Source organism: Aotus nancymaae, unplaced genomic scaffold (genome assembly GCF_030222135.1).
Source record: "Aotus nancymaae isolate 86718 unplaced genomic scaffold, 86718_ANA_hifiasm-v0.15.2.pri h1tg000025l, whole genome shotgun sequence".
NCBI classification, from domain to species: Eukaryota; Metazoa; Chordata; class Mammalia; order Primates; family Aotidae; genus Aotus; species Aotus nancymaae.
Window position 1 is genome coordinate 5,497,080 of NW_026988438.1, and position 17,490 is coordinate 5,514,569.

Sequence of the window (17,490 nt, forward strand, 5' to 3'; positions counted from 1 at the left end):
TGTAGAAAAAAGCACTGTTTTCATTCATTTATTCAGTTGCTCAGTCAGTCAACAGATTCTTACTGGTCTTGCCCCTTAGGAAGAGAACTAAAATGAGAAATAGTCTGGGGCGTCTCAAATTTAAAAGCACAGAGGAGTCACCTGGGGTTCTTACTAGAAAGCAGAATCTGATTCGGAAGATCTGGGGTGGGACCGGGGAGTTTGCATTTCTAACAATGATATCAGTGCTCCTAGCCTGTGGATCACATTTGGAGAACGAAAACACTAGAGTGCAGGAGACTCACCTGCAGAGGGATTTTTGAAAAATATTTAAAAGTTGGTACCAAAGTAGTATATGCACATGTAACCAAACAATGTACAGACTTGCAAGAAACATAGCTATCCCGGGTCCTTTACTTCTCTGTCACTAGATGGTCTCATCAGATGCTACCACTGTGATTCTTGGACTATTTCTTGTCATCGTTTACTCCCTATCTGTAAATACGCTTTGTTGTTATATTTGTATGGATTAGTTTCAGGGATACTGCACTTAGTGTTATACAAAGGTGGCTTCTGACACTCTTACATTACTGGATTCAACTCTGTTACTAATAGTTAACATTTACTAAGTGCTTTTTGTGTACCAGGTAACAGCCTAAGCATTTCGTGTACATTGATTCATTTAATCCTTACAAGAAACCAGTAAGACACTATATTAAAAGCTCTATAGTATTGATGAGGGAAATGAATCGTAGTATCTTGCCCAAAGTCCCCAGATAGGAAATGGTGGGCCCAAGCAGCCATTAAGCTGTTCTGCTTCTGAGAAGTATATAATTTTATTTAAATCAATAAAAAATATATAATCATTGACACTATGAAAATGTTGTCAACTGCAGAACCAAGTACTGACCCACAATCACATTTTCTTTCCTGCAAAGCTTTAGCATTTCTATCTTCTCTTTGCAAAGTTATCCTTTTAATAGTTCTCATTTTCCTTAAAAAAACAAAACAAAACTCTACCCTATCAATGTATCTATTATTCACACTCCTTTCATTTATATGCCAGAAGCCCTTCCCTTTAGGTTTCAGTCTAGCTCTCTCGACAATCTGCCATCCTGGATCTTTTGTTTTTGAGTTGAATCTTTTGTTTTTTGACTCTTTCTTAGCTCACTCATTTACTTTGCTACAGAACACCCCAAATATGTTTTAAAGGGTACATAACAGGCAAATTCTCCAGATACTTTTGTGACTGAAAATGTCTGCATTCTACCCTTGCAGTTAATCAATACATTGACTAAGTATAGAGTTCTCGGATAAAATTAACTTTTCCTCTGGGGTTTGAAGGTGTTTCTTCATTGTCTTCCAGCACTAATGTTTTTAAAAAGCCTGATGCCATGCTGATTTTTATTTTTCTGTAAGTGACCTATTTTTTTCTCTCTGAGGACATTTAGAATCTTCTTTTTATCCCTGCACTTTGAAATTTGACAATAATGTGTGATTTAAGCTGGGCAGGACAGGGATAGAAATTTGATTGGCAAAAAAGACAGGGAATGCTCTCTAGGGCAATAACTAGCACAAAGGTGCAGAGGTGGGAATTAGCAAGGAGGGCCCAGGAGATTTGAGATTCAACCGTCAAACCCAGCTCTTGCATTTACCCACTTGAGTGACGTTATGCAGGTAACAGAACGCTTTTAAGTCTCTTTGTCCTCCAGTGTAGAATAAAGATGTTGACAGCTACCTCCCAGAGTTGTTAGGAGGCCAAAATTGGATATTATAAAAGTAAAATTATTTTTTAAATGATTTGAATAGGAGGTATAAGAATTCCTGAAACAAACGAGACCCACCTCTCTTCTAAACTTACCAGAATGCTTCAATAAATGCTTATGGAAAGGATATTGAGCAGTTGTTTAGATAACAAGAGAAAAAGAAATGCTACTTTTCATAATAAAGGGTTTTGGAAATATTTGATGTTGGAAGACAGGGAAGCAGGAAAGAAATCACCAACGAGCTGAATCAAATACTGCCTGGAAAACTAATCAGGGAAAGACCCATGTCTCTTCCCTCTAGTGTTAGTTGGCCTGAAGAAAGTCTTTGAAGAGAACACAAATATCTGGGGAATAAACATTATTTGCTATGTACTGTGAGACATAAATGCCCTCTTCTATCCATTTTATGAAATTCTACTTCAGTTTCACACTGTTCTATAATAGGACTTTTGTTGAGGGCAACTCAAAGAGGTGGATGAAATAGGTGACACCTGAATAACGTGTAAAACACTTCGCATAAAGCTCAGCATACACTGAGAGCCAGATCAATATTGTTTTTTTTTCTGGTTCTTATTCTTAACATTATAACTATGAGGTGGAAGTATTACAACTATCAAACTATGCAACCTTAACAATGTAATAGAAATAAGAAGACTATGCCTTATCACTTTTGATTCTGTTACTGGTTTCTATACTTCATTCTGATTTCATATTGAATAATTATAAAAGTGAAACTGAATCCATATTTTTTGGATTTATCTTTTTAGAAGTGGCCAGTCTTCATTTGAAATAGGAAGACAGAAATAGAAAGAGTCATGGGCAATAGAATAACCTTTCTCTGCCACTGTTTCTTTCCTGAAAGGGTACATGATAAGGAGAAATGAAGAGTTATAGGAGGATGCCATTCTGTATCTGATAGTATTTACCTTGCATTTTGTAAGCAATGCTCTTCTACCTTCATGGAGCCATTCCACTTTCTAGGAGTCCCATCACCACTGTTTATGAGTGCCCAGTTGTCTCTTTCAAATAATAATGTCAGACTCTCTTAGAAAGTAAACAGCCAAAATCAGTGTTGCAAAATGCCTTGTTCATAGCCAGTGCCCAATAAATATTTGATGTATCAAGGAATAACTGAGAAGTAATTACCTGACTCTTAATAGAAGAAGGCACTCAAAGAGAGGTCATTTGCTACATGTCCTCGGATTGCTGAAACTTAATATATTCTAAAGTCTTTGGGGATACTATTTTTGATTGAACTGTGGTCTAAGAGACTGTTATGATTTCCGTTATTTTGCATTTGCTGAGGAGTGATTTACTTCCCATTATGTGGTCAATTTTAGAATAAGTGTGATGTGGTGCTGAGAAGAATGTATATTTTGTGGATTTGGGGTGGAGAGTTCTATAGATGTCTGTTAGGTCCACTTGGTCCAGATATGAGTTCAAGTCCTGGAGAACATTGTTAATTTTCTGTCTTGTTGATTGGTCTAATATTGACAGAACAGAAATCATAACAAACAGTCTCTCAGACTACAGTGCAACCAAATTAGAACTCAGGATTAAGAAACTCACTCAAAACTGCACAACTACATGGAAACTGAATAACCTGCTTCTGAATGACTACTGGATAAAGAATGAAATGAAGGCAGAAATAAAGATGTTATTTGAAACCAGGAGAAGGAAGACACAATGTACCAGAATCTCTGGGACAAATTTAAAGCAGTGTCTAGAGGGAAATTTATAGCACTAAATGCCCACAAAAGGAGCGAGGCAAGATCTACAATTGACACCCTAACGTCGCGATTAAAAGAACCAGAGGAACAAGATCAAACAAATTCAGAAGCTACCAGAAGACAAGAAATAACTAATATCAGAGCAGAATTGAAGGAGATAAAGACACACAAAAACACTCTTTAAAAAAATCAATAAATCCAGAAGCTGGTTTTTTGGAAGGATCAACAAAATAAACTGAAAGCCAGACTAATAAATAAGAAAAGAGAGAAGAATTGAATAGATGCAGTAAAAAATGATAAAGGGGATATCACCACCTATCCCACAGAAGTACAAACTACCATCAGAGATTACTAAAAACACCTATATGCAAATAAACCAGAAAATCTAGAAGACATGGATAAATTCCTGGACAGTTATACCCTTCCAAAATTAAACCAGGAAGAAGCTGAATCCCTGAACAGACCAATAACAAGGTCTGAAATTAAGGCAGCAATTAATTAATAACCTACCAACCAAAACCAGTTTAGGACCAGACGAGTTCACAGCCGAATTCTACCAGAGGTACAAAGAGGAGGTGGTACCATTGCTACTGAAACTATTTCAAACAATACAAAAAGAGGGAATCCTCCCTAACTCATTTTATGAGGCCAACATCATCCCATTACCAAAACGTGGCAGAAACACAAGTAGAAAAGAAAATTTCAGGCCAATTTCCATTATGAACATTGATGCAAAATTCCTTGGTAAAATACTGTCAAACCAAATCCACCAGCACATCACGAAGCTTATCCATGACGATCAAGTCAGCTTCATCCCTGGGATGCAAGGCTAGTTCAACATACACCACACATCTACAACCATCTGATCTTTGACAAACCCGACAAAAACAAGCAATGTGGAAAGGAGTCCCTGTTTAATAAATGGTGTTGGGAAAACTGGCTAGCCATGTGCAGAAAGCAGAAACTGGACCCCTTCCTGACACCTAACACTAAAATTAACTCCAGATGGATTAAAGACTTAAACATAAGACCTAACACCACAAAAACCCTAGAAGAAAACCTAGGCAAAACCATTCAGGACATAGGCATAGGCAAGGACTTCATGACTAAAACACCAAAAGCAATGGCAACAAAAGCCAAAATTGACAAATGGGATCTAATTAAACTAAAGAGCTTCTGCACAGCAAAAGAAACTAGCATCAGAGTGAACTGGCCACCATCAGAATAGGAAAAAAATTTTGCCATCTACCAATCTGACAAAGGGATAATATCCAGAATCTACAAAGAACTTCAAAAAATTTACAAGAAAAAAACAACCCCATCAAAAAGTGGGCAAAGGATATGAACAGACACTTCTCAAAAGAAAACATTTATGTGGCCAACAAACATGAAAAAATGCTCATCATCACTGGTCATTAGAGAAATGCAAATCAAAACCACATTGAGATACCATCTCACACCACTTAGAATGGTGATCATTAAAAAATTAAGAGACAACAGACGCTGGAGAGGATGTTTAGAAATAGGAACGCTTTTACACTGTTGGTGGGAATGTAAATCAGTTCAACCATTGTGGAAGATAGTGTGGCAATTCCTCAAGGATCTAGAAATAGAAAAACCATTTGACCCAGCAATCCTATTACTGGATATATACCCAGAGGATTGTAAATCATTCTATTATAAAGACGCATGCACTTGTATGTTTATTTTGGCACTGTTTACAATAGCAAAGACTTGGAACTAATCCAAATGCCCATCAATGATAGACTGGATACAGAAAATGTGGCACATATATACCATGGAATACTATGCAGTCATAAAAAAGGATGAGTTCATGTCCTTTGCAGGGACATGGATGACGCTGGAAACAATCATTCTCAGGAAAGTAACAGAGGAGCAGAAAACCAAACACCACATGTTCTCACTCATAAGTGGGTGTTGAACAACGAGAACACATGCACACAGGGAGGGGAACATCCGACACCACGGCCTGTTGGCAAGTGACGGCTAAGGGAGGAATAGCAGGGGGTAGATGGATTGGGGAGGGATAGCATTAGGAGAAATATCTAATGCAGATGATGGGGGATGGATGCAGCCAACCACCATGGCACATGTATACCTATGTAACAGACCTGCACGTTTTACACATGTACCCCAGAGTTTTTACTCATTGTTATTCCTCTAGTGGATAGAAAAGTAAGAATAATAATAAAACAAGAGTGTTCAATGTATATAAAACAGGCATCAGGGTCTTAATTACGGTCCCTGTTAACTCCCTTCAACCAGGATTTTCCCACATGAGCAACCTGAGCCTGAGGGTTGAGTCTCTGCAGCTTTCTAGAGCTGACACCTGGAATTTCTGTGACTGGGATGCCAAGAATCCACCTCCTTAGAATTATTCTCCCCTTTAGTAATTTTGCTTCTGCCCAAATATACCAAGACATGGAATTATCCAATGAAACAAGGGATGCGAAGAGCCAGGATTCATAATAGGCACTTATTGAACGCTAGTTTCCTCCATGTGTACTCTACTAACCAAGAAGAAAATACAAACAATTGGTTCTCATTTCCATAAACAGACAAAAAGGATGTGGATTTTTTTTCCCCTCCCAGAAATATAGTTAGTTTAAAGAAACAGTCGGGTACTTTGACTATAGAATAATTTCCAAGAAGACAAGTTACATATAATTTTTCAAATAGTACTGGCCGTTGTTCTGATTAGTGACTGAAAACTGGAGCTTGTGTTTTAGTCACATAGATTAAAAGTCTCATTGTGTCAAGAGCACTGAATGAGATACTGTGCTATTTTTAAAGGCATAGAATCATGTAATTTCTTTTTTAAAAAAAGGGTTTTTAATATAATGGTCATAAACAAAATTTATATGCCCCCCCACAAAAAAGAAACACAAAGAAACTAAATCTTATAGAGAATAATTATGTGACATTTTGGCTACGCTTTGTCATAAATTGATACTAACATATATATAAATGCCTGGAGAGATATATTTCTTTCATAGTCTTATCAACTATTTGGGAATAATGATCTAATTTCCCAAAATGTCCTAATACTGTTATACCCTGTAAAGCATTTAGTCCAGAAATTATGAACCAGAAATCTCAACCTTCTTACTTTAGCTCCTAATATTCTATTTGAATGTAAGGTTATCATGTAAGTAATAGTGATAACTGCTTTCCCAGTACTCATTTAAAAATGACATTTGTGCAGAAAATGATTCATTTTCATTTTCAATGGTAAAAAATAGCGTCTTTCTGCTTAGCCTCCCACTTCAGCATCTATGACACTATTCAATGTGCTTGTTCATTTTATCTTTCCTGCTAGACTATAATTTCTTGGGGGCAGAGACTGTATACTGTCTATTCGAAGTTCTTGATATAGTGTCTGAAGCATAGTAGGGGCTGAACAAATTTTGTAAAATGAATAAACGATGAATGATGCCGTATTGGATCCTGTCTACTGCTAGAATTTCAGAGGAGTTTAAAAATCAATCATGTAAGGTACCGTATAATCTAATGCTGACTTACTGAGGGAAAATCTGGTAGAGATCATTTTCAATCTGCATAGATAAGTGCATTCTGGTATCTTATCTGTCAATTCCCTAGTTCATAACAAAAATAAGATAAAGTTGGATATCCATAGAGTTTGAGGCTGGGTCAGCCTTAGCGGCCTTTTACATGTGCAATTTATTGTTGCAGGGAAGAGGACACTGAATCCTTCCAGAATAACCTGATTCCAACAGGCTTAAATAAAGTTGTTCATTCTTTTAAGGTTTTCCACATACTTCCATCATTCTAGACTGTGAAGTAGATTTCCATTTCCCAAAAGCCCCACTGCAGATTTTAATGATCCTGTCCACGTGATATACATTTTTTTATTTCATTGCTATTAGTGAATGACAAGTGAAAGATATTCATTTTAACTTGAAAATGTCAGGTGTGCACTTTAAGAGATATATTTTTTGCAGCTGTTAATGAGGTGCTGTTTCTTTTTGAAAGAAATACTCATCTCTGATGCGGATGCTGTGCAGGTGACAACTGATATTTAATAAGCGATGGTTCTTGTATTAGTCGCAGTTCACTAAAGAAAATGTCTCACATTGCTTTTGAAAAACTCTTGGCGTCACTAGCCCAAAGGCAAGATGTGACCTTTTTATTACATAATGAGAATCATTTATTATCTTACAATGTATCTTAAAGTCACAGACAAAATGCCACTTTGATAATTGCTTTCAATTAGCTTTGAGCATAGCATATATTCATAAAATGTCTTCTCTAATTTCAAGTTGAATTAGAGAAAATTGCAGACGTAATCTACTTTAAGGTTGTCTCATTTAAGGTGATTCGTAGTTTTATATCAAAGAAATCAAAACGAGTAGCTTTAGAACAGTCTCTCAAAGTGTTTTAAGCAGGCTTTTCAATATTTGATCCTATTCTATTGCCAATTAATTAACAAATTAGAAAGCTAGTTCATCATTTCTGACCTTTTATGCATGTTAACTTTTGACTTTCATTTCTAATGACTGTTTGGAAATTAAGCCTTGCAGTTCATGTTGAAAGAGAGAAACAATCTGATTAGCAAGATAAATAAGGCCTGCCTTGATACTGAGTTCGTCTTGATACTGGGCTATAACTAGGACTCTGGAAACTCTAATGGTGCATTCTTTCCTGACTTCAACAAATAATACATAACTAATGGTCAAGAAATAATACTGGAGAATCGTGTAACCTAAGGGGACAGTTCTGGGATATTAATGCAAGTGAGATTAGAGGTAACATAGTATTTAAAATGTGACTTTGGAGAATTTTAAAAATTATCATGATTTAAGTGCACATCCTTATCTCCCTTAAAAATATTTTGGAAATAATAGAAACTCTGAAGTTTCATTTCACACTTGTGGTGTTTCTGTCATTCATGAAATACTATTAACCTTAACAGAGAGTCTCACAATTTGGTATTATATCTGGAGATTACTTTCTCTCCCTCTCTCTCTTTTCTTCTAGATAAAAATTACACACAAGAACCAAGCCCCAATGCTGATGGGCCCTCCTCCAAAAACCGGGTTATTCTGCTCCCTCGTCAAAAGGACAAGAAACCGAAGCAAGGAATAATCCTGTCTTGTTTCATTCTTAGAAATTGAATTAGCATAATTGGGCCTGGAACACATATGCTGGAAGTCTTTGAACCAGTTCATGTCTCCTGCTCATGCAAAATCATGGAATTGGTTTAACAGTTTTTGTTACCGAGCTAATGTAAAATTCAGCTATTAGAAAATTTATTGTCTCAGTTTTTATAGGCCTCCTTGCATGAAGAAAGCAGACGTTTACATGAAGTGAAACTGCATATTTTGGTTGCATGCATTCCCACAGATTTTTACATCTCCCGCCCATCTCTTCTCCAATTTCCATTTACTAACCTGTGAGAAAAACCTGTGAAACATGAAAAAGGAAATACCATGGGAAATGTGATGCTCAGTATGATTCTAATTATTACTATGTACTAATCAGTAACGCCACAATGATCGTAATTGCAGATTGCTATATGTTTCCCTTTTAGAATCAGTGTATCAGTGACCTATGACTTGAGGAGAAACTTTTAATTCAAAGGTTTTATTAAATAGTTGACTACAATATCTTGCTATTTATACCTAGTTTTTCTTTGACAACTAAACTCAGAGGGGTGGAAATAAAAATATCAGGTATAAAGTTTTCTTGTGCTGAAAAACACAGTTTTAATTTGCTTAGCTTTCTTTTTAATTCCAGAAATAAGTGAAAGCATATTACTTGACAGTAAAGTTGTGGTAATATGACAAGCCTTGTTCCTTTCTGCATGAGAATCTAAGAGAGAATTCATAACCACACCAACAACCAAATAGATGTTTTAAACGATGTGCCTAAGCAATGTGTTTCCCACCAAAGATTTAGAAACGGATGCTTGAGAGAAATTGGTTAACGCATAAGTAATTAAGCATGGTGGAGCAAATTTGTGGTTCCTGTGATTCATTTTCTGATGACTAAAATGCTGGAAAGAGAGTGAGTTACCCATTCATTATGATTAAAATTCTCACCTTCACAGACAGACAGTAGACCAGACAACACAATCAAAGCTCCATAAATGATTTCTTGCTTTTTTCAGTCATTTATAAATATAGGTGTAATTTTTCATGAATCAGTTAAGTACACTTGAAGGAAGTAAACGATTGTATCAGTTTCTTTCTAGTAGAAATTGGTACCTGTAATAATATTGAGCTTTTGGAAGCGAATCATGCATGCAGTCAGCTCCCTCCTCCTCACCTACTCCACTCCCATCTCTATGACATTTCAAATGTTTACATGGAAACGACGGCCTAGATCACTGTTGAAGGTGTTCACGGCACGGTTGGATTCTCTGTTTAAAGAAATCACGGGACGGTACTTTTCTTTTAGTGTTTCATTAAGCCTATGATATAAAATGAAATGCTTCTGAACAGTCTTGGAATCTTGTTCATTCATATTGACCTGCATCTCATCATTGCATGTTTTATGTTTTCAAACATGCCATAAGGAAAACGAGTGCTTGAACTGCATGATTTATTAGTTTCTCTCCACTCTGCATTAAAGTGCTAATGATTTATCAGTTCTATTTTGTTATTGATTCATTCATTTTTGAATAACAAATAGCATTTAGTGATTCTGTTGAACACAATCCCGTGCATGGATTTATGGATTTCAAGTGAAATTGCTATAATTTTAGTTCTTTGGTTTGAAAACTCAACTGAATGCTGTTATATCAAATAGCTACTCTCAAGCAATGTGCTATAATGGAAGATTATGTACAAAGTATATTCTTTTAGTGTTCCTGGAACATTGGATGGTAAATATCAACCAACAATAAGCTTAATTACTTTAAAAATAAAGCTTCTGAATAAAATTAAGACATAATTTAGCATTCCCAGGAAAATTATGATTACAATTGCAAATTTAGTACAGCAATCACTTGCCCTGGTATAATAAAAAATAAAAAAGTTGTTTGGCAGAACAGTAATCTAGACCAAAAGAAATCTCACAACGCTAACAAGTGCATTACTGACACAATGTTACATAACACACACATTGATTTTTGTATCTATGGTTACAGGTAATAAATATTTTCACATGAATTGACAAAATTTTCTACAATGGGCAGGCAGGCTTTGTGTCAAAAATATATTTTGAAGTCACAAATTATTTTATGTTCGCTACAACATACAATTACTTCTTGGCTACCTTTTATAGTATATCGTTTGAAGGCAGCAACAGTTTGTGAATCATTCTTAACAATCTGTGCAGTAGAAACTGTTGGATAGACAGTGGGTTGAGCCAAATTAAACAACCTGCCTGTAAGACTTCAATAACTGAAATAACGGGATGCAGCTCCACTCCGACATAGCTGTATGACTACAATTAGTGCTAATGGTGGTTACGTTTTCAGTCAGTTGGATTCTTTGGTACCAATAATAAACGTTCAAATATGAATCCAATTTGACTTTTCTCAACTCATTTTCTAAAGACACTGATGCGCTTGCCCCTTCAAGTATATGACCCCTGGGGTTTGGAAAGTAGTTTTTAAAAATGTAACTTGATGGGTTCGAAATCAGAGAAGATATTCCCCCCAGCTTTATCACAGCTTCATATGAAAAACATACAGTTTAAGGAAAACTCTGAACTGAAATTCTAGAGTATAAAATATTGAATGATGATGCCACCTTTACGAGAAGAAAACTTGTACATGTGCAGATGAATTTTGAGCTACTGAGTTGCGCTCTTTTAATACAGAAGACATAGCTGTATAAAGGTTTAACTGGATGAAAGTCTTAAAAGTAAATTAATGCTGGACTTAACAGTACTCAGAAGCAAAGGGGAAAAACAAACATGCATTCTGCTAAATACTGCCATACACTGCATCGATGAGATTCCAGAGAGAGATTCCAGAATAAACCTCGACATCCACACTTCTAAGAAATAGGAAAGGAGGCATCTACATTGAACCAGAAAGTTTAAAAGACATAAATGTATTTTTTCCACTTCCATGTGTATACCATGTGTATTTGATGTGAAAATGCTGGTCAATGTATTGTGGTGGAAGGAGATAGCTTGTAGGAAGTTAAAAAAATTAACATGTTAAAACCGTTTTTATTTTATTTAAAATGGGTTCATGTGATCATAGCCAGAATGAAACAAAGGCTCAGATGTTTAGCATAGTCTACTGCAAACAGAAATTTAAATCTCGTGAGGGCTAATGAATTGCATGCGTGTTTCCACATTTTATTTTGTTTTTCTTTTTTAGGGGTATGGGAAGCAGCTGGAATTTTTCAGGGAAGAATTTGTTTGGTATCTCAGACTGTATTCTCTTTGAATGAGACAAGACTTTGAGAGAATTCTTTTCCTTTCTGTGTCAATGTCAATTTGTTGCTCATTGGTTATAAAAAGGGAAATGTACTTTTCATGGCACATATAACCCCCAAAGAATTATTCAATACAGAATAATTAAATAAATAATATTGAATCCTATTTTCCATTATTATTCAAATAACTAAATAATTGTCTCCATTAAAAAATTAAACCCTTGTAACATATATTAAGGCTGTAAACCTAAAGAAAATAAATAAAACCCTCTAAAAGAGCTATTATTTTGTGAGAGGCAGAAATCATCATTTAAAGCTCCCAACTAAATTCTGCTGTGTTTCAATAAAGTTTGAGTAAACTCACATTTGAGAGATTCTGTATAACCTTATTGTGTTTAAAAACATGGAACTTATTTAATTATAGTACCTTAATTATTTTCTCAGAAAGTGATATATGCAATATCCTGCTTTTTGAAATAAAAATGTTAACCACTCAGTTCAGTGTCATTTGTTACTGCCATTCTGGCCAGATTTTGTCTCTTAAATGAACTACTCCAGCAGCTCCACACAATCCTCCTACCCCGCTGAATATATCCACTAGGGATATGAGGCCAGACACCCTACCTTTTGTCAGGGAGTAATTAGGGACTGAATTATATGCAATTAAGAACAAAATTAGTCCACTTTGTAGTACTTTGGGCCCCAAGCTGCTGCTGTGCATATTAATCCAGCAATTTTAGATTCCAAGTAAGCCAACAACCTGAATGATGAAACTGTGGGAACACAAGCTGAATTTTCTGGATGAAACCGATTTCTTATTTTGTGTAACAGACTTCAACAAATATCTCTTGGGCACTGACTAGGTTCAACATATTATGCAAAGGGGCTGCAGCAAGTAAAACATTCTTAAGGAAACAATTTCTTCTCTAAACACCTTTGAATCTTTTAGAAGAATTACGTAAACAGATGACCATGTCACACAACTGGGTAAGGGAAGAACCAAGGGAAGTAAAATAGGATACGATGTATTCAAAGGAGGAAACGATAATTTAGTGAATAAATCCGAAAAGGCCTTTAGAGAAAGGAGATCAGAAAGAGGCTTTTTGAAAAGCTAAAACTTTACAGGAGGAAAGAAGGTCGAATTAAGGAAATTCAGAATCAGAGAAGGTGAAGGGGAGCAGGAACACAGAAATCAAGTCCTAAATTCTTCATGGACTCATCTCATTAAAAAGTTGGGGAATTTACAGCTAACTCATTTGGATAATGCTTATACTTAAAATTATTAGCGAAACAAGGAGCAAGAGAAGAAGAAAGCACAGAAAGAGGGAAAGAAGCAAGTAAGAGAGGGAATGGGAAAGAATAACACAACCCCCCAAACTAGAAATGGCTATAAAATGTAATTTTACATTACGGAAGAGAAACGACGAAAAAAATAATTCCCAGGTATTTTGGCTTGCAACTCTGAAACCAGTATCTGGTCATTCTCCATTTTCAGGGAGTTTGATTAGATGATATTCTGTGAATGTAAGTGACTTCATAAACTCTCTAAAGCTTATGAAACTAACTAGAGAACACTAATTGTAAAATGTTGATGCTAAGTGTTTAAAAACTGAGTATTAAAAATATATATAAAATAAGTTAACAATTTTTAATAGAATATTAAATCTTTCCAACAAATTACAGCTGATGGCAGAATCACTAGCAGGTCCAAAAAGCTCTCTCTCTTTTACTCCGTATTTGGATCCAACTGTTCATTCCGTGAAGTCAGTTGATCGCAGAAAAACATTTTTGTTTAAAATAGTATTGATAATCTTTAAATTCCCAGGGACTTTATAATATATTGGTTGAAAAATTAGAAACCATGTTTGAGCTGAAAGAAACATGGCCAGGCATGGTGGCTCACGCCTGTAATCCCAGTGCTTTGGGAGGCCGAGGCAGGTGGATCACCTGAGGTCAGGAGTTCAAGATCAGCCCGGCCAACATAGTGAAACCCCATCTCCACTAAAATACAAAAAATTAGTCGGGCATGGTGGCACATGCCTGTAGTCCCAACTACTTGACAGGCTGAGGCACGAGAATTGCTTGAACAGGGGAGGCAAAGGCTGCAGTGAGCCGGGATCACGCCACTGCACTCCAGCCTGGGCAACAGAGTGAGACTCTGCCTCAAAAAAAAAAAAGAAAAGAAAAAGAAGACGACTGCCTAATGTGTATATTTTTTCTACCGCAGCTACATTTTTAAGATCTTCCATCTTCAAGTACCACATAGGGTTTCTACATCATTTTTGCCACTCAAAAAGATGGGACTTCACAGTCACAAAAGTTTCTTTCAACATTTTGTGAAAAGTTTGAAGACCACCCCGTGTTGAGTCCCCAGTGCCTTCTCAGCTTTGCAGTTGCGGGCGGCACACTGACATGTTTCAGCGTGAGGGCTCTGGTGCCAGACCCCGCTACAACGCTTGGATCTGCTGCTCACTTGCTGTGTGACCTCAGCCAGTTATTTAAGATCCCTGAGCCTCAGTTTTCTCAACTGTGAAGTTAAAATATGTATTAAAAATTAAATAACACATTAAATAATTTAGAGCAGTTCTGGCACATAGACAATATACCAGGCCTGGGTGTGTGCTACAGCAGGACAATACAAATTCACAGTGCAGATCTTATTCTGTTCTGGAAAGACAGCTGAAAAATTGTTCGTGTTTACCTGTTAGAAACCTAGTTGTCAACTTCAGGTTCAAAATAACTTGTCACTGTATGTTCAGGTTATGCGTGTAACATTAGACTCTCCCTAAACAAATTCCCTCACAAAATTATCTGGACATATGCAGATATGCCAGAATAACCTCCAATCTCTAAATCTGAGCAAATGTTATTGGACCACCAAGAGAATTCTACAGTTATATAACTTCATAGCATTTTGAGAATTAAATATAATGTCATCATGAGACACGTCACCAGAACCCGTGGCCACTGTTGAAAGGCACGCCCTTCTTGAAGTCCCCATTAAATTCTGATTCATATTCTTTGTGTTTCTCCCTTAACCCCACAATCATCCCTCAAACCCAAATCAGTTTTATTTAAATTTCAAAATTTCACTGTCAACACTCAAAGTCTGCAATGAGTACACCTCTTACATTCCTTAAACGAACCTCTCTTTGGAAAACACCAGGACCAATAATAGTTGACTGGTGCCCATGCCTGTCAGATCCCAAAAGCCACACACAATTGGTATTACTTTTGCCAGTCTCTCCTCCCCCTAACCCACCTAGCAGGGATCCAGAAAGCTCCCCTGGTTCCTGCTATACCACACACCCAGGCCTGGCAGGCCGGGAGAAGAACCACCAGGAGTAGCGAGAGCGTCTACAGCCCATTACACTTCCACGGCTCCCACACACTGGGGTTTTTCTTATTTGTCCCTGGTCAGACACAAGCAAGGGCATCAGCAGTCTTCACCCTGCCAGCTAGCATTTCTTCAGAGCTGCCCTCTCAAGGGCTCTGGTAGGAACTGCAGAAACCATGGACTTCATGAAACAGGGGAGAGGCTGGAAAAGTAGGAGTGTGGGCAGTAATGAGAGGCCACTGTGGCAGAAGCAGGGACACTGAGCTACAAAAAGGAGGCTGCTGTGGACAGAGAAGGCCATCGGAACAGAATGGGGTCAGGAGGCGCCCCTCAAAGGTATCCTATATTGCACTATCCTGACGAACCCTCCACTAAATCCATTAAAACCTCACCCATCACAGGTACTAACAATGTTAATTTTAGTAATCAAAGTAGAAGCCGATGTTTCTATAGTGCTTGCTTTGTTCCAGGCATGATTCTACACATAAATGAACTCATTAGAGTTCCGTAATTATCAACACCATTTGCATTTCACACATTAGAAAACCGAGGTCCAAAGATATCATTTAGAACTTCTAGTTAATCTCATAGAAGTAAAAAGTAGAACAGAGGATACAAGATGCTGGGAAGGGAGAGTAGGAGATTTGTTAAAGGATCCAAAATTACAGATCATTAAAGGAAATACGGTCTAGGGTTCTGTACCACTGCAGGATGACTGTAGCTAACCGTGATATATTATGTACATTCAAATAGCTCAAAAGAGGATATTAAATGTTTCCAACACAAAGAAATAATAAATTTTTGAGAAAATGGATGTGCTAATTACTCTGATTTGATCACTTTTGATACATTATATGCATCAAAACATCACTATGTACCCCATGAATATGTACAATTATACTTTGTCAATTTAAGAAAAAAAGCAGCCAACAAACATGAAAAAAGAAAAAATGCTCATCATCACTGGTCATTAGAGAAATGCAAATCAAAACCACAATGAGATTCTATCTCACGTCAGTTAGAATGGCAATCATTAAAAAATCTGGAGACAACAGATGCTGGAGAGGATGTGGAGAAATAGGAACACTTTTACACTGTTGGTGGGAGTGTAAATTAGTTCAACCATTGTGGAAGACGGTGTGGCAATTCCTCAAGGATCTAGAACTAGAAATTCCGTTTGACCCAGCAATCCCACTACTGGGTATATACCCAAAGGATTATAAATCATTCTATTATAAAGACACATGCACACTTATGTTTACTGCGGCACTGTTTACAATAGCAAAGACCTGGAACCATCCCAAATGCCCATCAGTGATAGACTGGACAAGGAAAATGTGGCACATATACACCATGGAATACTATGCAGCCATAAAAAAAAAAGGATGAGTTCTTGTCCTTTGCAGGGACATGGATGAAGCTGGAAACCATGATTCTCAGCAAACTGACAGAAGAACAGAAAACCAAACACCACATGTTCTCACTCATAAGTGGGTGTTGAACAATGAGAACACATGGTCACATGGAGGGGAACATCACACACACCAGAGCCTGTTAGTGGGTGGGGAGCTTGGGGAGGGACAGCAGGGGATGGGGGAATAAAGGAGGGATAGCATTAGGAGAAATACCTAATGTAGATAACAGGGTTATGGGTGCAGCAAACCACCATGGCATGTGTATACCTATGTAACAGACCTGCATAGTCTGCACATGTACCCCAGAACTTAAAGTATAATAAAAATATTAATTAAAAGAAATTAAAACTAAAAAAAAACCCTCTGTGACAGAGTCAGTAATGGAGCTCAGAAACGCAAAAACATATCTTCTTTTCATAATCACCATGATACAATTGTCTTTCACCAGGCCTGAAGGATCAGGTTCAATGTAACATGATAAAACCTATATTTATTACTTAACTTGTAATAGAAATATTAAACAATAAAATTCTCATCTCATAGTATGAGTAGAAAAAATTGATTCAATTGTTACTATTACAGCAACTGCCACAAGAAGATTCAAGACCGTGAACCATATCCTGATGTTAAAAGAACATTATTGAAACTCAGAATCACCTAATGACTATCAATTTAATAGAGAAGTTGTTGGTGATGTTTCTTATGTCAAAACGCAGCTTGGAGGCAAGTGGGATTCATCTGGCGATAAACACATCAGATAAAAGACCACATCAGCAACTTCTGTATTGTAACAAGTAATTTTAAAATCATTACAATGATCTGATGGATTACTTGAATTCAAATGATAAACAGATCAATGGATAGAAGGACAGATAGATGAATAGG

The 17,490-nt window shown here is 36.8% G+C and overlaps 1 protein-coding gene across 8 annotated transcripts in view; it reads left to right on the plus strand.

Moving 5' to 3' along the window:
• Positions 1-12,349, plus strand: part of DGKB (diacylglycerol kinase beta) — an 812,604-nt gene extending 800,255 nt beyond the window's left edge. For all 8 annotated transcript variants that reach the window (XM_064380339.1, XM_064380340.1, XM_064380343.1 and 5 more), the window contains one exon: positions 8,495-12,349. In XM_064380339.1, coding sequence (XP_064236409.1) covers positions 8,495-8,602 — 108 coding nt within the window. In that variant the 3' untranslated portion in view covers positions 8,603-12,349. The remainder of the gene's footprint in view (positions 1-8,494) is intronic.
• Positions 12,350-17,490: the final 5,141 nt, after the last annotated feature.